At 37.8% G+C, this 25485-nt stretch overlaps 1 protein-coding gene across 5 annotated transcripts in view; it reads right to left on the bottom strand.

Moving 5' to 3' along the window:
• LOC127423162 (myotubularin-related protein 3-like) overlaps positions 1-25041 on the bottom strand; it is a 47096-nt gene extending 22055 nt beyond the window's left edge. For 3 of the 5 annotated variants that reach the window (XM_051667301.1, XM_051667292.1, XM_051667284.1), the window contains exons 1-12: positions 24905-25041; positions 14898-14982; positions 14755-14820; positions 14562-14678; positions 11727-11809; positions 6405-6571; positions 6098-6191; positions 5304-5417; positions 2848-3026; positions 2616-2750; positions 730-841; positions 431-626 (exon numbers count right to left, since the gene is read on the bottom strand). In XM_051667301.1, coding sequence (XP_051523261.1) covers positions 431-626; positions 730-841; positions 2616-2750; positions 2848-3026; positions 5304-5417; positions 6098-6191; positions 6405-6571; positions 11727-11809; positions 14562-14678; positions 14755-14820; positions 14898-14900 — 1266 coding nt within the window. In that variant the 5' untranslated portion in view covers positions 14901-14982; positions 24905-25041. Of the gene's footprint in view, positions 1-430; positions 627-729; positions 842-2615; positions 2751-2847; positions 3027-5303; positions 5418-6097; positions 6192-6404; positions 6572-7185; positions 7307-8998; positions 9146-11726; positions 11810-14561; positions 14679-14754; positions 14821-14897; positions 14983-24904 lie in introns of those variants that run through there. The other 2 variants (XM_051667308.1, XM_051667317.1) reach the window with 2 other exon arrangements.
• Positions 25042-25485: the final 444 nt, after the last annotated feature.

Below are 25485 nucleotides of genomic sequence, written 5' to 3' on the forward strand. Positions count from 1 at the left end.
CAAAATCATCACGGATTTGGTGTGAACAGCCCTTTAGAGTCCTCATTGAGCAGTTTCTTTGAAAAACGTCATTGAAAATTATGCCTTAATTATTTGTTTTTAGGCTGATGCTCTGTATACTATAAACAAACAAAAAATATATACTGTGTATCCTATATATACACGGAGGACCAACAGCATATTAGGCAGGTGGTCATAATGTTTTGGCTCATCAGTGTGTGTGTGTGTGTGTGTGTGTGTGTGTGTGTGTGTGTGTGTGTGTGTGTGTGTGTGTATCTATATATATATAGATACACACACACATACACACACACACACACAAATATTAAATAGTCAAATGGCAAATTTGTTTTGCAATTTATATTTATTCTTCTTGAAATGCACAAAGACGCCACAGTGAGAATGACGTCACCAGTGCTGTGTGTCTGACCTCAATGGTCCTGTAGAATGGATCCAGAAGCAGTTTGGATAGAGCCACAATCTGCGGCGTTCTGTCCCAGCCATCAGAGCAGTGCACCAGGACGGGCCTGTGGTCCCGATCCACTGCATTCACCACCAGAAGAGACGCCTTCAACAGCAGAGACAAGTGCTGGAGCCATTTAGTGCCCTCCACAGCAGACAGCCAACTAATGAGGGAACATCAGAGAGAGGAATATCTCAGGAGAGAAAGACAACCAAACACTTCCTGCTGTAAACAGGTTTGTTGCTGTGGTTTGCAGGTTTACATACTTGACCGGATCAGGGTCTTGAGCACAGAGAGTACGCAAACACTGGAAGCTCTTGCGGATGGAGTGGATGTTGGCCATACCCATAAACATCACCTCACAGTTAGGGTAGTACTCTACAAGAAACACACAATTGAGGAAGCAATGAGAGAAAATGTACAGAAAAAAAAATATTCTGAAACTAGCATTTACTAAGAAGATAAGCTCTGTTCCAGAACATGTTCACCTAAACATGCTGCCATCTGAAACACAGTGTTTTAGCCAAATTATAAGAGATTAAATATGAGATTAATTGCTTTTAATACTGAAATGATGTTGAAAACAGTGTGTGCAAGAGCTTTAAGCACAATAAAGTGACATGAATCGTTAACAACCACTGCATTCAATTATTTTTCAGTGCTGTTACATTATAATAAATTATAAAGCAAATTAATGCCACTTTTAGCTATCAATGGAACAGGTTGGACTGTTAATGTATTCAAATATTAGGCTTAATATTTAGTCAGAAAATATGAAATTTGATAAATTCTATTATTTTTAAACAACTCAATGTAAAAATAAGAACAGTTTGCACTATACAGGAATATTGAAAAAATATATAATCATTTTACATTCACGATATCATTATTTTATCGCGTTTTTGCTCAAAATTCCATTACTTAGAGGAGGTGATTATCTTTCAAACGAGTCCACACACAAGATAATCAGATGTATAGATCATTAGATAATCCACATGAAGCACAATGTTACATATGACCACCAGGAGATGGCGCCAAATACATGACACAGACTCAATGATGACTCAAATGACACAGAATGAAACTCATTCTGTGAAATCTCATTACTAAAATCATGTCTGTATGCTATGCAAACCTTTAGTCATTGTTGTGTTTGCATGTGTAATTAGTTCTTATGTACAATTATTATGTTTTATCTGTTTGGAGACGTTTTTGGACACTATGATAAATTATTTTTGTAATGCTATAACTTTTGATTGCTCTGTCATATCAACACAAAACTGTTGTTGATTGATTATCTGAGTTACCGTAGACTTTGGAGTAAATTCTAGAGACTGTTGTGTGTGAAAATCCCAGGAGATCAGCAGTTACAGAAATACTCAAACCAGCCCGTCTGGCACCGACAATCATGCCACGGTCCAAATCACTGAGATCACATTTTTTCCCCATTCTGATGGTTGATGTGAACATTAAATGAAGCTCCTGACCTGTATCTGCATGAGTTTATGCCCTGCACTGCTGCCATACGATTGGCTGATTAGATAATCTCATGGATGATTGTTGGTGCCAGATGGGCTGGTTTGAGTATTTCTGGGATAGACACAACAGTCTCTAGAATTTACTCCGAATGGTGCCAAAAACAAAAAACATCCAGTGAGCGGCAGTTCTGTGGACGGAAGTGTCTTGTTGATGAGAGAGGTCAACAGAGAATGGTCAGACTGGTTTGAACTTACAAAGTCTACGGTAACTCAGATAACCACTCTGTACAATTGTGCTGAGAAGAATATCATCTCTGAATGCTATTCTGAGATGCGGGTTGATGCTGTTATGGCAGCACGAGGGGGACCTACACAATATTAGGCAGTGGTTTTAATGTTGTGGCTAATCGGTGTACGTCACTTATGTGGGGTCATTTCAGTAAGAATGCTGCCTTAGAAGATATGTAGTCAGTAGACAGTAATGCAGCTCACTAGGGTTTAAAACAAATCTACATTCCCACAATTGCCAAGAATAGAATAGAGTAATCTTTATTATTCTTTATTATTATTAAACTCTCAAGATTGCTGGCTCGTAAATGAGGTTCCATTACATTAATATGTCTAACCAAAAGTTGTTTAAATGTAAAGCTCAGACTCCCGGCAGATGGCGTTACCTGGGCATTCACAGCCGCCCCCTTTCGCTCGATTGGCTACTGCCGCAGCGTACGACCTGGCGTCCATTATTAACAGCTTCTGAGGGGATGTGGCACTGAGCTCTGTCGCCATGTTCCCATTGGCCACGTGAGTGTCTGCAACACAAAGTAAATGAGCAGTAACGGAGTAAATGAGTTGATGGAGCAGGAAACACAAAGCCACCGCATAGGGACTACAGTCACACTTTCTTACCAGAGTCGCTGATGGTACCGTTCACATGATGTTGAACGCACGAGCCATTCATGTGCGGATCTGTGGCGCAAGCTTTCGCAATGACCTGAATCATACGCTCATCGTCAGCGTTACGCCACCCCCACCAGCTGACTTCAGGTTGCCCACATCGACCAATCACAGCGCCCGAACTCTGGTGTCTGGGTCAAAGGTCACAGTAAAGGTGAGTAAAACACATCTGGGCCTATTTTATTGTAAATCATGTAGTCATGTTTTACTGTGGTAAAATCACACAGCTTATTGCTTTTATAAAACAGGGGTATCAAAAAAGAGACCAATTCAGTCATTTAATAATTACATTTAATGGCAATAACAATTAAACATGAAACTGCCTTAGCATCCCATTTTACTCCTATAATGTGATGTATTTCTTAAAGGAGTATTCCGGGTTCAATACAAGTCAAGATCAATCGACAGTATTTGTGGCATAATGATGATCACCACAAAAATAATTTTGACTCGTCCCTCCTTTCAAAAAAAAAGAAGCAAAAATCAAGGTTCCAGTGAGACACTTACAATGGAAGTCAATGGGACCAATATTTGGAGGGTTTAAAGGCAGAAATGTGAAGCTTATCATTTTATAAAAGCACTTTCATTAACCCTTTAAGCTCAGATAGGCCCGAGCTTAAAAAAATAAAATAAAAATGTCAAAATATTAATAACTACAGTCTTGACCAACACAAAATAGGTATCGTTTGAAAGCTTAAAAGCTCTACTTTCCAGTGCATGTAGACATTATGACCAAAACTGAACAAGTGCTTTGACATTTGCAGGTAAATCAGAAGTGTTCCATTTTGATAATTATTTTTTTTTAAATCAGTAAAAACATCAAACTCATCAAATAGTCATGTGTCATATGTTGTTGGAAAGCTCTCAAAGAGTAGAATACAACCAGACTATTTGTTTTACTCACAGACACAAATATAGTGAGTAACAGTTAAGTATATGTCTTTGACAATTATGTTGGTGTTGCTTATATGCTGCATTTTTGCTGATAACTTTACATAAGTTGCATATTATTACTTAGAGGAGGTGATTATCTTTCAAACGAGCCCACACACAAGATAATCAGATGCAGAGATCATTAGATAATCCACATGAAGCACAATGTTACATATGACCACCAGGAGATGGTGCCAAATACATGACACAGACTCAATGATGACTCAAATGACACAGAATGAAACTCATTCTGTGAAATCTCATTACTAAAATCATGTCTGCATGCTATGCAAACCTTTAGTCATTGTTGTGTTTGCATGTGTAATTAGTTCTTATGTACAATTATTATGTTTTATTTGTTTGGAGATGTTTTTGGACAATATGTTAAATTATTTTGTAATGCTATAACTTTTGAGTGCTTTGTCGTATCAACACAAAACTTTTCTCAGATACAATTGACATGATTGGGAACAAAATAAACTTTTTTGGAGCCGCCTTATTTACACCCAGAAATATACGGTATAATGTCAAATAAGAAAAATAAGTAAAAAAGTACATTTTTGGCTCAATTTGGGTTTTTTTTCAGCAGTTTCTTAGGCTGAGAGTCTCAGAATGTATCATAATCTATATTATTAAAATATTTTTTAAAACAAGTTTTCTTTACAATGATACCAAACACCTGACCCTCCTTGTTTTTTTGTTTTTTGTTTGTTTTTTCAGTTATAAGCCTTTAATTTTGGGTATGCCACTGAAACAGGAAATCTTTAAAAAGCTTAAAGGGTTTTAATTCCTCTGTTAAAACTTGTATATTATTTGAGCTGTAAAGTTGTTTAAATTTAAAAAGTTTTAGGGTTTGTTGACATTACATCATCATGGCAACGAAGTTGTAAAATTGGCTGTAACTTTACACAGAAAAAGTTAATAAGCGATTTTATGACAGTAAAATCATGTTAACACACATATTGTTTATGTCTTGTGTCTATACTTTTGAAACAGTGAGTATTTTAACGTTTAAAAATTGACCCCATTGACTTCCATTGTAAGTGTCTCACTGGAACACACATTTCTGCTTTTTTAAAGAAAAGGGACGAACTGAAATTAATTTTTAATTTCACAAATGCTGTCGATTGAGCTTAACTTGTATTGAACCCGGAATATTCCTTTAGTGAAATGATATATATGCAAAAAAATGTTTAGCCTGACAAATAAAACTTAATTTTGTCCATCAGGAATTGATTGGATGACAATGAGACCAGCCATGTTTATTAAGTAATTACATGCACATTCATACAAATTCTTTGGCTAAACTTGATTCAGTCATGGACAGTGGTTCCACATGTTTGAAATGAGTTTTCTTAAATTAAAATTACACAATTCATTTGATGTTGTGTGTATATCAGCTGTTTTATAATGACTGTGAACATGATGCATCTAACTATATTTTAGAGCTAAATGGAATACACACACACACACACCTGTAAACAACAGATGGGATTCTCTTCCCAGATCGGAATGCCGCTATGTTTTCCAGTTCTTGGTCTGTGATTGCAGCAGGCACAACAATCTGCTTGGGGTAACTGGCACACAACCTGTGACATCACAAACATACACAAAAGACATCTGATTATGATGCATCTATCTTTGTTTGTGTAAGAAGTTATAGGAACAGTTCATCGAAAAATACAAATTCTGTCATCCTTCATGACACTTTTATGTCATTCCAAACCCATATGACTTCCTTTCTTCTGTGAAACACAAAATGAGATGTTTGTTACAATTAAAGTAAATGGTGACTGGGTATTTCAAGCCCTAAATAGGACAAAAACACCATAAATGTACCATGTACATATCATAGAAATCCGTATGACTTGTGTACTAAATTCCAAGTCTTCTAAAGTCATCTTATAGCGTTGAGTGACTCAGATTTAAGTCATTATTCACTGAAAATCTTGTCCTCAAACCTCACCTCTCAAATCTGGTTTATGCTCAGATTCAAACGTCATTGACCCCAAACATCGTTCTTGCATGTGTATGACTTCAGAAGACTTGGAATATAGCTCATGAGTCATTTTGACACTTTTATTATATTTTTCTGGTGTTTTTTTTTTTTTTTGGAGCTTGACAGATATAGCCACTTAGAACACTTGCCCTTGTATGGAAAAGAGCTGCAAAAACATTCTTCAAGGTGGAAAGAAAGTCAAATGGATTTAAAATGACATGAGGGTAATGTAAATGAGTGAACTAGTCTATTAATCATCTGTAATGTCACCTGTAGTTGCTGTTGATGTTGGAGATTCTCCAGGCACTGTGTGTGTCAAAGCTCATCCGCTCCATCTCACTCTTAAACCTCCACTGATGTCCTCCTGCAAACATACACACACACGCACTAGCATGTTGCTATGCCATTGTGAATCATTTCTGCATCACTATATGGTTGAATTTATATTTCTGTTGCATCATCCTGTTAGTTGTAATGCACTGTATTTGAAGAAGTCACTTAAACATCAAGTAAACAATTAGTTTAAAGGACAAGAATGTGGTTAAACGAAATGTCAAGCATTGAGATGTGTGTGCACCTGCACGGCAGATCCCATCATGCAGTTCTCTCTCCTCATCAGACACACTTGTACTGCACGAGAGAAAGGTAAATGCGAAGAGCTCCTCTAGTCTTGCCGGCGGACGCATGACAGCAGTGATCCTTCTCAACCAATCCTGACACTGCTCTGGTGACAGGAAGTGACACCTGAACACAACAGATTTTTTATTTAAGTCATAATCTTTTGTCTTTTGACAAAAATGTCCTTCAAATTTAGTCAATAATTAGTGATTATTTTTTGTCAGTTTTACTCTGACTAAAATTGCATTTAATAACATATTTTAGTTGACGATAATGTACAAAATGACAAAAGCATGTATCAAACTTACAGACCAAACTTTACCCAAATATTAAAATATTTTCAAAAATTAATAAACTACTTAAACATTAATATGTTTAATACAGTTGAAGTCAGAAGTTTACATACACTTAGGTTGAAGTCATTAAAACTCATTTTTTAACCACTCCACAGATTTCATATTAGTAAACTATAGTTTTGGCAAGTCGTTTAGGACATCTACTTTGTGCATGACACGAGTAATTTTTCCAACAATTGTTTACAGACAGATTGTTTCACTTTTAATTGACTATATCACAATTCCAGTGGGTCAGAAGTTTACATACACTAAGTTAACTGTGCCTTTAAGCAGCTTGGAAAATTCCAGAAAATAATGTCAAGCCTTTAGACAATTAGCCAATTAGCTTCTGATAGGAGGTGTACTGAATTGGAGGTGTACCTGTGGATGTATTTTAAGGCCTACCTTCAAACTCAGTGCCTCTTTGCTTGACATCATGGGAAAATCAAAAGAAATCAGCCAAGACCTCAGGAAATAAATTGTGGACCTCCACAAGTCTGGTTCATCCTTGGGAGCAATTTCCAAATGCCTGAAGGTACCACGTTCATCTGTACAAACAATAGTACGCAAGTATAAACACTATGGGACCACGCAGCCATCATACCGCTCAGGAAGGAGATGCATTCTGTCTCTTAGAGATGAATGTAGATTGGTGCGAAAAGTGCAAATCAATCCCAGAACAACAGCAAAGGACCTTGTGAAGATGCTGGAGAAAACAGGTAGACGAGTATCTATATCCACAGCAAAACGAGTCCTATATCGACATAACCTGAAAGGCTGCTCAGCAAGGAAGAAGCCACTGCTCCAAAACTGCCATAAAAAAGCCAGACTACAGTTTGCATGTGCACATAGGGACAAAGATCTTACTTTTTGGAGAAATGTCCTCTGGTCTGATGAAACAATAATTGAACTGTTTGGCCATAATGACCATCGTTATGTTTGGAGGAAAAAGGGTGAGGCTTGCAAGCCGAAGAACGCCATCCCAACCGTGAAGCATGAGGGTGGCAGCATCATGTTGTGGGGGTGCTTTGCTGCAGGAGGGACTGGTGCACTTCACAAAATAGATGGCTTCATGAGGAAGGAAAATTATGTGGATATATTGAAGCAACATCTCAAGACATCAGCCAGGAAGTTAAAGATCGGTCGCAAATGGGTCTTCCAAATGGACAATGACCCCAAGCATACCTCCAAAGTTGTGGCAAAATGGCTTAAGGACAACAAAGTCAAGGTATTGGAGTGGCCATCACAAAGCCCTGACCTCAAGACCTCAAAACTTATTGTGAGAAGCTTGTGGAAGGATACCCAAAACATTTGACCCAAGTTAAATAATTTAACGGCAATGCTACCAAATACTAAAAGTGTATGAAAATTTCTGACCCACTGGGAATGTGATGAAAGAAATAAAAGCTGAAATAAATCATTTTCTCTACTATTATTCTGACATTTCACATTCTTAAAATAAAGTAGTGATCCTAACTGACCTAAGACAGGGAATGTTTTCTATGATTAAATGTCAGGAACTGTGAAAAACTGAGTTTAAATGAATTTGGCTACGGTGTATGTAAACTGCTGACTTCAACTGTACATGAGATTAATAATCATGAGAAAACCTGATCTCCTGAAATAATAACATATAATGAATATACTGAAGTATTAGCTACTTTTAGAAGTTACTCTGTTGTGAATTCCTCACGTTTAGACAGTTTAAGATATTGCGTTATGTGTTGCGTGTTTTTAAGGAAACGGTGTGTATATTTTCGTTAAAAGTATGTTTTAATTAATTTGATTACCGTCATGATGCGTCTTTGTCTTGTCTTCGTTAAGGCCTTTACACACCAAACGTGAATTTTCGCAGCGATTAACATTTTAAATGGAAACAATGGATTCCTATGAAGCCATTCACACCTGAAGTGAGCATTCGCGTCTCGGCAAATCCTTTTATTTATTTATTTATTTAATTATTTTTTTAATGTGAGTGTGTCCATTTTTATTTCTCCACCGGGCAATGAAATGCCCTGACCAATAAAATATGAGCTTTGGAGCTTGTGTCAGGAGCCGCTGCAGTTACCAAAACCAGCGCAACAGGTGGCGCTAAAGCACAGAAAGCCGTTTTGACCACCGACATTTAACTCGTAAGTAACTTGAGGAAGAAATTCTGAAACAGCAGTGCATTTTATTTGCATCAAATGTCTTAAAAATAGAAATATTTTTTTCTTACTGTATATGGGATGATATTCCTGCATCTTATTACTGAATGTTTTGCATTTGCATTGAAGCTTTCATGAGTTCTCTTAACCTGCTGAGAACCGAGCGTGACCGCTGTGTGCATTTTCTGTTCCCTTTTTTTATTTGTAACTAGTAGACCCTAAGAAACATGCAAACAAAAATAATAATTATGTTACAGATCAAACAGTTCTCCTAAAAAAAACGAATGCACCTGTGGCAGGGAGGAGGGCGGTGCCGGGTGTGCGCCCTCCTCCCTGCCACAGGTGCATTCGTTTTTTTTTATCTAAAACATCAGACTAATCAAGCCCTCGAGAGGGATAAAGGCGACCGGAGGTGGCAGTTCCAGAGAGAGAGAGAGTTACGGGCAGCTGCCCGACACCTGTGTGTGTTTGTCTTTTTTGCGTAAGTTTATTATTAAAATATTATTTATGTTGTTAAGCCGGTTCTCGCCGCCTCCTTTCCATTGAACTGTGTTACAGCACCTTACTGTCATCCTAACTCCATATAAAGCATCTGAAAGCAACATTTTCATGCTTTTGGATGCATCCATTTATTCTTAATATGATCATGCACAGAAAATATAGGATATTTTAACTCAAACTGAACATACAGTCCATAAATCGCTCAAATTTTTAAAATGGCATATCGGATGAAACTAGAGACTCAAACAGGTTTCAATGTAAAAACGTAATTAGGTTTCTTAACAGATGTAGTTTTGTTCGCGTTTCTCCCAAAGACAAACTCCGCTGTGATCGGCGCCATGTTGTTTGGTCACATGACTCTGTGCATGGAAACCCTTTACTGACAGCACAGAGTCTCCTGACCTGAGATCAGTTGCTTTAAATGAATTTAAATTATGTTGCATATAAGGAAGCCAAAATACACCGTCCACGCATGTGTACGCGGGGTCGCGCAAGGATATATCTCTAATATAATATACACTGATCAGCCACGACATTAAAACCACTGTCTAATATTGTGTAGGTCCCCCTCGTGCCGCCAAAACAGCACCAACCCGCATCTCAGAATAGCATTCAGAGATGATATTCTTCTCAGCACAATTGTACAGAGCGGTTATCTGAGTTACCATAGACTTTGTCAGTTCAAACCAGTCTGGCCATTCTCTGTTGACCTCTTTCATCAACAAGGTGTTTCCGTCCACAGAACTGCCACTCACTGGATGTTTTATGTTTTTGGCACCATTCGGAGTAAATTCTAGAGACTGTTGTGTGTGAAAATCCCAGAAATACTCAAACCAGCCCATCTGGCACCAACAAGCATGCCATGGTCCAAATCACTGAGATCACAATTTTCCCCATTCTGATGGTTGATGTGAACATCATTAACTGAAGCTCCTGACCTGTATCTGCATGATTTTATGCCCTGCACTGCTGCCACATGATTGGCTGATTAGATAATCGCATGGATGTTGAACAGACTGGTTCGAACTGACAAAGTCTATGGTAACTCGGATAACCACTCTGTACAATTGTGGAGAGAAGAATATTATCTCTGAATGCTATTCTGAGATGCGGGTTGGCGCTGTTTTGGCGGCACGAGGGGGACCTGCACAATATTAGACAGGTGGTTTTAATGTTGTGGCTGATCGGAGTATATCGCGACATCTTTGCCCTTTTATCGCCTTTTTTTAATTAACAACTTTGCAGGTCTTCTATGTTTTTCTATGCCAAATATTAATAATAATAATACTATTGCTGCGACTTGGTGCACTCTGTATATATGTCTTTGTATCAAAGTGCCCTTGTATACCAAAAACGTGGTGGTGTCTCTACAAAATTATGTAATCAATATTGCTGTGTTATCATTTACAGTCATTGACAGCAGTTACGTTTTAAAGTACCAAATAATGGGTCAGACTGAAGATGGGTTTTGTTGGTTAGGATTTGTGTTTTATTTCTTGCTATAGACTCTTGGAGTGTTTCAATTTCATCATGTTTAATCAGTAACATTCAGTTTTGAGCAAATGTATAACACAAGTAGATGTACTGTACATGGCAAAAAAATAAAATCAAACATTTGTTTTAAACATTACTCGACAATACTGTCAGTTAACTGTCCTGCGGGTGAATTGCAACAGTTTGTGAATTGCCTCGAATGTTTTCTTTTTTCATTGAGCAAATCCACAACAAACTCGTCGTTGTTGCTTGTGGAGAGATGTTTTATTTTTCATTCAGCTCGCTAGTGAACTCATTTGCTTGACTTTTATACTGTGACTTCATGGTTGTTTACTATTGTCAAGTTGATCTTCTCATCTGTCATAGGCGAAGGGCAGATCTGCTCAAAGGTGTGTTGTGCCACCTACCATACCAAGCTAAAACTGCTTGTAAGTTAGCGCCACCTATGGTTAAAGTGTGAATGTGCTAACGGCGTTATTCGCCACACTTTTAATGTGAAAGGGCCATTCGGCAGCGATTCGTTTAGCATTATCGTGTCGCCTCTAGTGTCCAAAGGCCTTTATTTTCTGCTGATGTTACCAAGACCACATGGGTGGGGAAAAATTACATTCACCAATAATATCACAGGCCACTTTCAATCAAAATCACAATCCAATCAAATCCTGATGGATTCAATCAAGTCCTGTCTATATTATTATGTTGTGAATGCAGTTTCATGTTGACTCTAAAAAAGAGCACTGAAGACACTGTATACATAACAAAATAAGATTTGCCTATTTTTTAATGCTGGTTAAAACTGTGTACCTTATAATTTTGCAGTCTTTGCAAGTCAGGTGCAGTTGTGTCAGATCACGACACACCACACTTTCTATAAGCTTCAGAGGAACCTGACAAACAGAGAGAGAGAGAGAGAGAGTGAGAGTTCATTTCTACTGACAATTAAATTGTGCATTTAGGCCTTGAAGCAGAACTATTTGACTGTTTGGGAAGTCGTTTCGTTTTAAACAGTATATGGGTGTTTCTTCAACTTTGGGCACTTTTAGCACTGTGGACTTATAGAAAGTAAATCATGATTACAATATGTCTACTAACAATGTCCAACGGTGTACATACAGTGTCATTTCCAGCACATCTTAAATTCTGTATTATGTTGGTGTTGCTTACATGCCGTGTTTTTGCACATAACTTCACATGATATAAACGGAACATAAAATATCACATACCATTACTTAGAGGTGGTGATTCTCTTTCAAACGAGCCCACACACAAGGTAATCAGATGCATAGATCATTAGATAATCCACATGAAGCACAATGTTACATATGGCCACCAGGAGATGGCGCCAAATACATGACACAGACTCAATGATGACTCAAATGACACAGAATGAAACTCATTCTGTGAAATCTCATTACTAAAATCATGTCTGCATGCTATGCAAACCTTTAGTCATTGTTGTGTTTGCATGTGTAATTAGTTTGTATGTACATTTATTATGTTTTATTTGTTTGGAGAGGCTTTTGGACACTATGATAAATTATATTGTAATGTTATAACTTTTGATCGCTTTGTCTTATCAACACAAAAATGTTCTCAGATACCACTGACATGATTGGGAACAAAAGTAGTTTTTCGGAGCCACCTTATTTACACCCAGAGATATATAATGTCAAATAAGAAAAAAAAACAATTTGGCAAATTTAGTTTTTTCTTCAGCAGTTTCTTAGGCTGAGAGTCTCAGAATGTATTATAATCTATATCTTTAAAAAATGAAAAGTTTTCTTTACAATGATACCAAACACTTGACCCTCCTTGTTTTTTTTTTGTTTGTTTTGTTTTTATTATAAGCCTGTAATTTTGGGTATGCCACTGAAACAGGAAATCTTTAAAAATACCTTTGGAGCTTAAAGTTTTAATAGAATTCTGTAGGCTGATGGAAATGTAATTTTTAAAGTTTTTTAAGTAAAATGGCAGACTATTTTGTCTTGCGATGGCTAATTTCATTGCTTACATTTGATGTATCCTTAATACACAGAATTAAATAATATTTTCACACTTTTTGAACAATTTGGCAAAACTATAGCTTGTTTGGAAATGATGCCAAATAAAATATTCTTTACAAGTGATATTTCCCTTGATTTTTCTTTGTTTTGTCTCATATTTCATCTCAAGCATGCTCTTCACTGACACTTTCGTCCACTTGGTTAACAAGTACACTAACTTTTGAACAAACACTTATTTAGGGGCAAAATTGTTTCGTGTGGTGGAAATTTTGAAAAATTAATCAAAATAATTTTCACACAATAAATATAGAAATGGTTTCTGTTTATTTCACTCTTCCTTAAGATGATCATATTTTAAAACATGATAGTTTTGTATAATGGATTTTTATAGTTTAATATTGAAAGTCTGGGTCTGGGACAAGACTAAAACAGTCAAATCTATACATTAAAGGCATTTAAAAAGTAACAAAAATAAATGATAAAGGCCTGGTAAAAAGTTTCCAAATCAGTTTGAATGATTAAGTTAAAATTGGTTCATTTTACTAAAAACCTACAGAAGCCCTGAACCGCACAGTGAACATTTTTTAAATAGGTGCAATTTTTGAAGGGGCCTGGGTAGCTCAGTGGTAAAATACGCTGGCTACCACCCCTGGAGTTCGCTAGTTCGAATCCCAGGGCGTGCTGAGTGACTCCAGCCAGGTCTCCTAAGCAACCAAATTGGCCCGGTTGCAAGGGAAGGTAGAGTCACATGGGGTAACCTCCTCGTGGTCGCTATAATGTGGTTTGTTCTCAGTGGGGCGCGTGGTGAGTTGAGTGTGGTTGCCGCGGTATATGGCGTGAAGCCTCCACACGCGCTGTCTCCATGGCAACGCGCTCAACAAGCCATGTGATAAGATGCGCGGGTTGACTGTACGGAGGCAACTGGGATTCGTCCTCCGCCACCCGGACTGAAGCGAATCACTATGCGACCACGAGGACTTAGAGCGCATTGGGAATTGGGCATTCCAAATTGGGAGAAAAAGGGGAAACCCCCCCCCCCCCCCCAAAAAAATAAAATAGGTGGAATTTTTTTTTTCTTTTTTTAGGTGCCTTAGTGCCTTCATGAGCCCATGTCCTACGAATATTTTTTTTTTTTCTGTCTAAGCTTAATTTTTTTTTTTGGGTCTAAATTTCTTGTTCCTCTCTAAAAAAAAATAAAAAAAATAAATGTTTATCTAAAAAAAAAAAAAAACTTTTTTTTTTTTCGGTCTAAACATTTTTTTTTTTTTTTTTTTTTATAAATAAATAAATATCTATTTTTTATTTTTTTTCTGTCTAAAAGGAAGGCACTAAGACACCTAAAAAAAACTTTCACCTAGTGAAATTTTTTTTTTTTTCACAGTGTGGTTCAGGGTATGAAAGTGGCCAAAGTACAAGCATTTATTTAATATGTAAGCAATATTGTTTTATTATATTTATGTCTTGTTTCTTTCCAGATATCTTGAAGAAAATTGTAATAATAGTAAAAAAAAAAATGATGGTGATTATTTTAGATATGTTCAACTTGCAAATGAAATGCAATTTATATTTTGCACCCCTCTAGCATCTAAGATGACAACACAAACATGCGTGTTGTTGTGTATGAAAAATCACTTACACTGATGACATTGTCTTGTAGTTTGATGTGAAGGCGGTAGCTGGTTAAGGCAATAACAGACCCCTCTCCCCTCCCGACATGTTCCACACACTCTCCATGCAGCACTGGGAACGGGACCTGTCAGCATCAGTAATACATGGTTTATTACAGGTGAGTACACCTGCATGTGTTCCTAATGTTCCACCTGTAATACCTGTAAGTGTTGGTCTTCAAGAACTGTGCTCCCATTGGCCTCCGATCTCTGCTGCCCCTCTTCAACCTGAACATGTAAAGAGCCTTCAGCACTGATCTGAGAGCAGTATAACCTAATGTAAAGGAGAGGGTTAGGGGTCTTACCATGGCCCAAGGAGAGCTGGGCAGAGAGGTTCACAGTTCAGAGGGTAGCAGGCCTCAGTCTTGGATCGTAACCACACTGAACAACCTAAGAGATACATGCATTAAAAAGTCTTTAGATAAAAGCAAACACTTTCCTAATCAATGAGCAGTTTGGCTCTTGCTGAATCTTGCCAATCACTTCAAAGCCAATCAATGCAGTGACAGCGTTTGATGAGGGTGAACTTACAGATTCTTTTTCAACGTATTGATTTACTACATATCTCACGAAAACATGTCACATGGCACAATGATTCATAAATGATTTCACCGGCTTCAGGTAATAAATAGTAATATAAGGTCGGTATTTTAGCTCAGTCATCAGACAGTTACTAAAAATGTGCTGACAGGACGATCTGACCAGGATATTACTGGCTTATAATGCTAGAGGGGCTTATTTTATCAAAACAACAAAAAAGGTGTAAAACTATCAATTGATGTTTGGCTCATACACCCCACATTCCACCCATGTGTTTATCTGTGTGTGTTGCACAAGGCTTGAACTGTGCGGTCTGATTTCAGACGAATGACACCAGCCTCAAATAGCAGCAGAAAACCAGATGAGACAAAATAGGTATCGTTTGAAAGCTTAGAAGCACTACTTTCCAATGCACGCGGGCATTAAGACCAAAACTGAACAGGTGCTTCGAAATTTGCAGAAAATGTTTACATATGGCCACCAGGAGATGGCACCAAATGCATGACGCTAGTCAACGTTATCGACAACATCGACAATAAAAAAAATTGTCGACAAAAATTATCTTACGAATAGTCGTTTGATCACATCATGATGGTGCCATAGATGGCAGCCTCGGTGGGGAGCGCTCCTGTTGTTTTGTTGTTTTTGTTTGTTTGTCCTGTGTTTAGTAATTTTTCCAGTCAGTTTTAACAGAGACGAACTGCTGAACATTTGACAGCATGTACCAGACAACCTTTTCCCGGTTTTTATATATTCAGACGTTTTGCTAGACATTTTAGTTGGAGGCACAGCTCTGCTGTTCAAGAGATGCAAGCTCCGTCGGCACGGATTCACTTAGCGAATCTCCGCTCTCTTCCTAACAAAACGAACGAACTACATCTCCTCACCCGCACAAATAAGGACTTTTCAAACTCTGCTGCCTTGTGCTTCACAGAAACCTGGCTGAGTGAAGCCATTCCAGACAGCGCGTTACATCTACCGGGCTTCCAGCTGTTCAGAGCGGATCGCATCGCGGAGTTAACGGGGAAAACGAGAGGCGGTGGAACATGCTTTTATATCAATGAAAGTTGGTGTAAAGATGTAACAACGTTAAAGGATGTGCTGTCCTAATTTGGAAGCACTCTTTATTAACTGTAAGCCTTTCTACTCGCCACGGGAGTTTTCCTCGTTTATTCTGGTGAGTGTGTATATCGCACAAAACGCGTGTTAGAACACAGCGCTGCAACAGCTGACTGATCAAATCACAGACACGGAACAACAATACCCGGACTCCGTTATTATCATTCTTGGGGATTTTAACAAAGAAAACCTCACATGTGAACTGCCCAAATACAAACAGCACATCACATGCCCCACCAGAGACAGAAATATACTGGATCATTGTTACACAACAATAAAGGATGCATATCGCTCTGTTCCTAGAGCAGCTTTGGGACTCTCTGATCACTGTCTGTTTCATCTTCTTCCAACCTACAGCCAGAAATTAAAATCTGCTAAGCCTGTAGTAAGGACTGTAAAGAGATGGACCAATGAAGCAGAGCAGGAACTACAAGCCTGCTTCCACTGCACTGATTGGAGTGTTTTTGAAGCTGCAGACACCAATCTGGATGAGCTCACAGATACTGTGACATCATATATCAGTTTCTGTGAGGATATGTGCATTCCTACTAGGACTTTTTTAACATTTAACAACAACAAACCATGGTTTACAGCGGAAATCAGGCAGCTTCATCAGGCCAAAGAGGATGCTTACAGTGGTGGGGATAAAATCTTGTACAATCAGGTCAGGAACACACTGATCAAGGAAATCAGAGTGGCTAAAAGGAGATACTCTGAGAAGCTGAAAAACAAGTTTTCAGCTAACGACCCTGCATCAGTGTGGAGTGGCATGAAACAACTTAAGAATTACAGGACTCCTACCCCCAACCCTGTGGTGGACCAACAACTGGCTGACGACCTGAATGTATTCTACTGCAGATTTGAAAGGCCCAATCTCACACCCCACACCCACTCTGACCTTCACTGCACACAAACACCAACAACTCCTGCAACACCCCTCCTCACCCCTCCTGCTACTCAAGCTGCACTTAAGATCTGTGAAGATGATGTGTGCCGTGTCTTTCAGAAACAAAAGATAAGGAAAGCTGCAGGCCCAGATGGCGTCTCACCAGCGTGTCTTCGATCCTGTGCTGACCAGCTGGCCCCCATCTTCACACAGATCTTCAATAGATCACTGGAGCAGTGTGAAGTCCCATGCTGCTTCAAGCACTCAATCACTGTCCCAAAGAAACCAAAAATCACAGGACTTAATGACTACAGACCTGTCGTCCTGACGTCTGTGGTCATGAAATCATTTGAGAGACTGGTGTTGGCCCACCTGAAGAACATCACTGGACTCTTTTTAGATCCCCTTCAATTTGCTTATCGAGCAAACAGGTCTGTGGATGATGCAGTCAACATGAGATTGCATCATATCCTGCAACATCTGGACAGACCAGGGACATGTGCAAGGATCCTTTTTGTGGACTTCAGTTTGGCTTTCAACACCATCATCCCAGCTATACTCCAGAATAAATTACACCAACTCTCTGTTCCCACGTCTATCTGTCAGTGGATTACCAGCTTTCTGACAGACAGGCAGCAGTTAGTGAGACTGGGGAAATTCACTTCCAGCACATGTACAATCAGCACTGGTGCCCCCCAGGGATGTGTGCTCTTCCCACTACTCTTCTCCCTCTACACCAATGACTGCACCGCCAAGGACCCCTCTATCAAACTCCTGAAGTTTGCAGACGACACCACTGTCATCGGCCTCATCCGATATGACGAGTCTGCATACAGAAGGGAGGTTAAACAGCTGTCTGGTGCAGTCAAAACAACCTTGAGCTGAACACGCTCAAAACGGTGGAGGTGATAGTGGACTTTAGGAGGAACACCCCAACACTGACCCCCCTCACCATTCTAAACAGCACTGTGGCAGCAGTGGAGTCATTCAAGTTCCTGGGCACTACCATCTCACAGGACCTGAAGTGGGAGACACACATTGACTCCATTGTGAAAAAGGCCCAGCAGAGGTTGTACTTCCTTCGCCAGCTGAGGAAGTTCAACCTGCCACAGGCGCTGCTGATACAGTTCTACTCAGCGGTCATTGAGTCTGTCCTCTGCACTTCAATAACTGTCTGGTTTGGTTCAGCTATGAAATCAGACATCAGAAGACTACAAAGGACAGTTTGAACTGCTGAGAGGATTATTGGTTGCCCCCTGCCCTCCCTTCAAGAACTATACACTTCCAGAGTGAGGAAATGGGCTGGAAAAATCACTCTGGACCCCACTCACCCTGCCCATTTTGAACTGTTGCCCTCTGGCCGATGCTTCAGAGCTCTGAGCGCCAGAACCGTCAGGCACAAGAACTGTTTTTTCCCCTCAGGCTATCCATCTCATGAACAGTTAAAACTGCCCCATTGAGCAATAACTATGTGCAATACACAGCTTAGTCTTTTTATATTATCCAACATACCATACCTCTTCTGCCATTACATTCCCTTGCACTGTATATAACCGATTTGTATTTAAATTTGCACTACGTATGTGTATGTGTGTGTGCATGTATGTATGTGTGTGTCTGTGTGTATATATATGTGTGTGTGTGTGTGTGTGTGTGTATGTGTGTGTAGATATATATATATATATATATATATATATTTGTTTATTGTGTATTATATATATATATATATATATATATATATATATATATATATATATATACACTTTATTTTCTTTTCAATATTTATTTTTTATTAAATTTTTAATTATTTTTTAAAAGTCTTGTTGCTGTTTTGTTTTGTACTGGAAGCTCCTGTCACCAAGACAAATTCCTTATATATGTAAGCATACTTGGCAATAAACCTCATTCTGATTCTGATTTAATGTAACATGAGATCACATTAAACTCTAATGATGACACGTGAGATCAGCGCTGCAGTTCACGCCTGACTGATGAGAGGAAGAATTACACAGCTCACAGTCCAGATGCACTCGAAACTTTCCAAACAGCTTCAGGTGATGTAGATCGCAAAGTATGAGGGAATTATAGTGCAAAAATATAAAATAAGTAAATACAGAAGCACTCTCGTTGTGGAATAAGTGGAGCTGGAGCTCTTTAAAGGAAACACTCCGGCGTTACATCTTTAATGCAGTTATATTTAATGCGTTATAGCTTTATTAAAGTTCAAATGATACAGAAGCAGATCATGTAAATAACTACAAACTCCGAAACTGGCATTTCTCTGTGTGGTCAGCACCTCTTCTATGAGTTGTGTGAATGTCCCGATCTAAGGGGGAGAGATTGAAACTACACCGGCTGATGCACACTCTGTCACAGGGACGCTCATCCCTCGAGCGCACACGCTTAATGCAGCTAGATTATAACGTGATGGCGACTAATTGAGTCATAATATATGTCACTGTGTGTTTATTATCGTAAAGAACATTGGCAATACACAGCTTTATTAATAAGAGAGAGTTTAAGGTAATAGATGGATTGAAGTGAACAGAAAGGTGAGAGAGGGTAGTCTTCACCCCATTATACACCGCAACAAAATAAGTTTATGATTTGTTTTTGTATTGGCTTGTTTTCCAATGTAAATATCTAAAACTCCTTAAAATAACGTACATTTACTTTAGCAGCTATACTGCAGAAGAAACAACTGTTATCTGAGAATGCTGAATATAATATTAAAAATACAAATATTTTAAAATATCTAAAAATCCTTTAAAAACATGCATTCATCTGAGAAGCAGCATATAAGATATTTAGACTTGCTTTTAGAGAATAGATCCTGAATATAAGTATATTTTGTCTTTACTGCACTCACAGAAGTATAGCCAAGTGAAAAAAATACACTTATATACAAAATACACTTATACACAGTACTGTGCAAAAGTTTTAGGCACTTGTGAAAAATGTTGCATAGTGAGGATGTCTTTAAAAATAATGCCATAAATAGTTTTCATTTATCAATTAACATCATACAAAGTCCAGTAAACATAAAAAAGCTAAATCAATATTCAGTGTGACCACCTTTGCCTTCAAAACAGCACCAATTCTCCTAGATACACCTGGACACAGTTTTTCTTGGTTGTTGGCAGATTGGATGTTCCAAGCTTCTTGAAGAATTTGCCACAGTTCTTCTATCTGTTTAATGTGTCTCAATTGCTTCTGTCTCTTTATGTAATCTCAGACTGACATGATGTTCAGTGGAGGGGTGGGGGGGGTTGTGAGGGTCTTGACATCTGTTGCAGGGCTCCCTGTTCTTCTATCTATTTAGTCTGTCTCAATTGCTTCTGTCTCTTTATGTAATCTCAGACTGACACGATGTTCAGTGGGGGGGTTTTGTGGGGGTCATGACATCTGTTGCAGGGCTCCCTGTTCTTCTATCTATTTAGTCTGTCTCAATTTCTTCTGTCTCTTTATGTAATCTCAGACTGACACGATGTTCAGTGGGGGGGTTTTGTGGGGGTCATGACATCTGTTGCAGGGCTCCCTGTTCTTCTATCTATTTAATCTGTCTCAATTGCTTCTGTCTCTTTATGAAATCTCAGACTGACACGATGTTCAGTGGGGGGGCTCTGTGGGGGCAATGACATCTGTTGCAGGGCTCCCTGTTCTTCTATCTATTTAGTCTGTCTCAGTTGCGTCTGTCTCTTTATGTAATCTCAGACTGACACAATGTTCAGTGGGGGGGCTTTGTGGGGGCCATGACATCTGTTGCAGGGCTCCCTGTTCTTCTATTTATTTCAGCTGTCTCAGTTGCGTCTGTCTCTTTATGTAATCTCAGACTGACTCGATGTTCAGTGGGGGGGGGGGTTTGTGGGGGTCATGACATCTGTTGCAGGGCTCCCTGTTCTTCTATCTATTTAGTCTGTCTCAGTTGCGTCTGTCTCTTTATGTAATCTCAGACTGACACGATGTTCAGTGGGGGGCTCTATGGGGGCAATGACATCTGTTGCAGGGCTCCCTGTTCTTCTATCTATTTAGTCTGTCTCAGTTGCGTCTGTCTCTTTATGTAATCTCAGACTGACTCGATGTTCAGTGGGGGGACTTTGTGGGGGCCATGACATCTGTTGCAGGGCTCCCTGTTCTTCTATTCTAATCTTTTCTATTTGCAAAAGTAATGTTTGGGAGTCTAACATTTATATTTCCTATTGATACACTAAAGCTGTAGATATAACTATCTTAAGACAAATATTTTTGTGAAACATCTTATGTGCCTAAGACTTATATTTGAGATACATTCTCTTAAAGCAAGTTTGACTATCTTATATGTTGCTTCTTGAGTAAATGTTTCTTGTTTTAAGGATTTGTTGATAATTTTAAATGTAAAACAAGACAAAAACACTTGATAACAAAAGGGTTTTTTATAGTGAATTTCTTTACTGAATTAAACATAATAAAACAGTATTTTTCCATTAACTCAGTGAATATCATTTAGAATATCATTTTTAAAAGATGATTTTGTCCTCTTTATTGTTAGTAAGCACGTTTAATTCAACCTTTTAATTCGGGGCACAAGCTGAATAATCGGTTAAGAGCTAACGATTAATCGGTGCAATAATCGCAGAATAGTCGAATAATTGTTCTAATAATCGTTCGATTAATCGATTATCAAAATAATCATTAGTTGCAGCCCTACATGAGACAGACTCAATGATGACTCAAATGACACAGAATGAAACTCATTCTGTGAAATCTCATTACTAAAATCATGTCTGCATGCTATGCAAACCTTTCGTCATTGTTGTGTTTGCATGTGTAATTAGTTCTTATGTACAATTATTATGTTTTATTTGTTTGGAGACGTTTTTGGACACTATGATAAATTATTTTTGTAATGCTATAACTTTTGATTGCTTTGTCATATCAACACAAAATATTCTCAATTACAGTTGATATGATTGTAAAAAAGAAAAGTTTTCCGGAGCCACCTTATTTACACCTAGAGATATATAATGGCAAATAAGAAAAAAACTTGGCTCAAGTTTTTTGTGAATGTATGTCTCAGAATGTATTATAATATATATTATTAAAAAATGTGAAAAGTTTTCTTCACAATGATACCAAACACTTGACCCTCCTTGTTTATTTTTTTTATTTATTTATTTTTTTTGTCGAGTTATAAGCCTATAGTTTTGGGTATGCAACTGAAACAGGAACTCTTTAAAAACACACTCAGAGCTTAAAAGTTTAATTGAGGGATAGAGGATTCACATAAAAATATTAGCAAACTCTATAGTTAGATACGTTGTCCATCCGCCAAAGGCTGAATAAGGAAGAGAAAAACTTTTTCATAGCGTTTGACTTGATGGCGCTTCCAATATGATCAGCTGCATGTGTGTGCGCCTTCCAAATGAAAGTAGCAGGTTAACAACATGGAGACTGATAAAAAAGCTGATAATATTTCTAGTGCGATTGTACAATGTGATTGTAGCTCAGCATTGTCCATCATGCGTGTACACACCGACTTAATCTGACCATAACTAGCCTTGGCGTTCTGCTCATATTGATGAACGGTCCCTTACTGTTCTTTAAAGCGTTAGCTACATGACGGGCACTTCATATGAATGATTATTATTTCATACTTCTGCACAGCTCAGCATTTACCACATACTACCACTAGTGGGCACTGCGCGCTCACACAGCACTGAGTGAAGTGGAAAATGCAGACTGTCAGATTTTAAAATGCAGCTGTTTTACACTTAGTAATCACGCAAGGCCATATTGCAATTTCAGTCTTAATTCAATCAATTGCACAGCCTTATTGGATACCATACTGATGTGTCAGAGATCGAAGTCTGCTGATTTCCATGTCCATTTTTTCACGACTGTACCGAAAGTTAATTCCTGTTCTTAACTGGAAAAAAATAAATATTTCTGATGTCTGGACTCTATCTGCAGGGGTTTGTGATTATACATACATATAATATATATATATATATAATGCTATATAATGAGTACTTTCTAGATAAACCTGATAATTTCTATATATTGATTTCTAGATAACTTTCTAGATAGACTTGGTTTAGATAAAAATTAATACCTAAATTGGCTTATATATCGATCTTATTTTATACTATTATTTCTGATCATCTGGGTTATTTTAAACAAATTCGATTAATTTTTCATTTACACAATGTTGACAACTTCCTGTGTGGTGCACTTTGTTGATGTTTTTGTGTGCATTTTCCTTGCAAACCTATGTTTTCTCTAATATATGCATATAACTTTGATTTCTCTAACTAGGTTGCCTTGCATTCTAATAAACAACATGTTATTTAAATGACGGTGAAATTACTTTTTAGTTGAGTACATTTAAATGTTGAAAAATTGACATGTTTGAAAAAATATAGATTTCATTTTTTTGCCCTATTGCCCAGCCCTAACATGCAAACACACACCCCACCCTCCATCTCTACCAGCATATCATCTATAACATACATGCACAAACATGCACAAAAATTATGTTAAGCAGGACATAATTATGTCATAGCATGTAAAAACTGCATAGCACTTAGCTCAGTCCAAAGTAGCTGACGTGTAATCTTATGTAACTTTATCAGAATTCATAGACAACCAATAATAAATAGGAATGAAACCGGTTTTACATCATGTGAAGGACTTTGGAGGGTGCTACAGTTAATACAAAGTGACCTGTGGCTATTGAATTTGATTGCAATGTAAACTAATCAAGGAACATGGAAACAATAAGTCTTTTGATGCTGTTCATTTATTGACGAGGTAATATTCACACTGACACATTTAATAACGGATATGTTATCTGCCTTACCAACACAACAGCTCAATTCTGCATGAGCAAATGTACTTAAGCTGCATAATTCCAGTGTTAGTAAATTACTCTAAAAAAAGTTATTTTAATTAATTACATCTTCTACAGTGTAATTGGATTACTAATTACTCTGTCTGAGAAGTAATTGCATTACTTATTACTAATTACTTTCTAAAACCCTGATCAACCTCGACCGGATGAAAAATACGAGAATAGACATGAAACTGTTCTTTTAATTCTTTCAAATAAATCATATAAAATCAAATAAATTATTCATGAGCTGGCCAAAGAATTTAAGGGGGCGGAGTTAAATTAGAAAACATACATTTTAACATTAGACATTAAATTTCAATTTTAAATTCACTATTGTTTTATATAGAATTGTTCTAGAGTCTATATACAGTATTTAACACAATTGCATCAGAAGTAACTGTAATTAAATTACATGAAAAATTAAGAGTAATCCCTTACTTTACTTTTTCCCCAATTAAAAAGTAATTTAATTACAGTAATTAATTACTTAGTAATGCATTACACCCAACACTGAATAATTCTACAGACTAATATCTATCTAGGTAGGCAACACACTCCATGACCAAAATGCCTTCTAGGTAGGCGGTAAATCTAGTATGCTGTATAAGTCAGCAGCACACTAGATGGACAGAAACGATCTCTAGGTAGGGAGCTCACTATGTTTTGAGACACAGCCCTTGTGACATTTAAATTTGCCTAAACTGACACCAGTGCATAGATTAAACAGCTGCAGGGTGTTGTATTAGATGTTACAGATACATTCCTGTTATTATATCATGAGTGTTTGTGGTGGTGGTGTTGTTGTTGTTGTTGTTGGAGGGCGGAACCCTTCGCAAAGGCCGAATATTCTGCACGGTAACCCGTGAATAAAGCTGCTGCATGCGCCAAACACTCACCTGGGCTTTGCGTTAGTCGCAAGAGATGTGCAGTCTTGCGGTAAAACCGGAGTACAATGAGAAATGCGACGGTAAAGAGAATGTAAACAATGACAGTAATCCGCTCTCGGCTGCACAGCTCCAGTCACGTGACGCGATGACGTCATGACGCAGACACGTACGAGTACAGCTGGGGGGGGGGTCACGTGACGAGCGTTTGCTTTTGTTTTTCAGGTGAGGTAGCGAAGTGGAGTGAATTTCAGTTCAAACTTATTTTAAGCAGTATCGCGGTGTGTATGAAGGTTAAATAAATAGACAATTATTAACTCATAGTGGCATCTGCCGTTTACAGTAATCAGGTTGGGTTTAATGCATTACTGTAATTAAATTACTTTTTCATTGAAAAAGTAAAGTAAGGGATTATTCTTAATTTTTCAGTATTTACATTTACTTCTGATGTAATTGTGTTAAATACTGTATAGACTATAGAACAATTCTATATAAAACAATAGTGAATTTAAATCAAAATTTAACATCTAATGTTAAAATATATGTTTTCTAATTTAATGCTGCCCCCTTAAATTCTTTGGCCAGCTCATGAA

This window comes from Myxocyprinus asiaticus, chromosome 3, assembly GCF_019703515.2.
Source record: "Myxocyprinus asiaticus isolate MX2 ecotype Aquarium Trade chromosome 3, UBuf_Myxa_2, whole genome shotgun sequence".
Taxonomy (NCBI): domain Eukaryota; kingdom Metazoa; phylum Chordata; class Actinopteri; order Cypriniformes; family Catostomidae; genus Myxocyprinus; species Myxocyprinus asiaticus.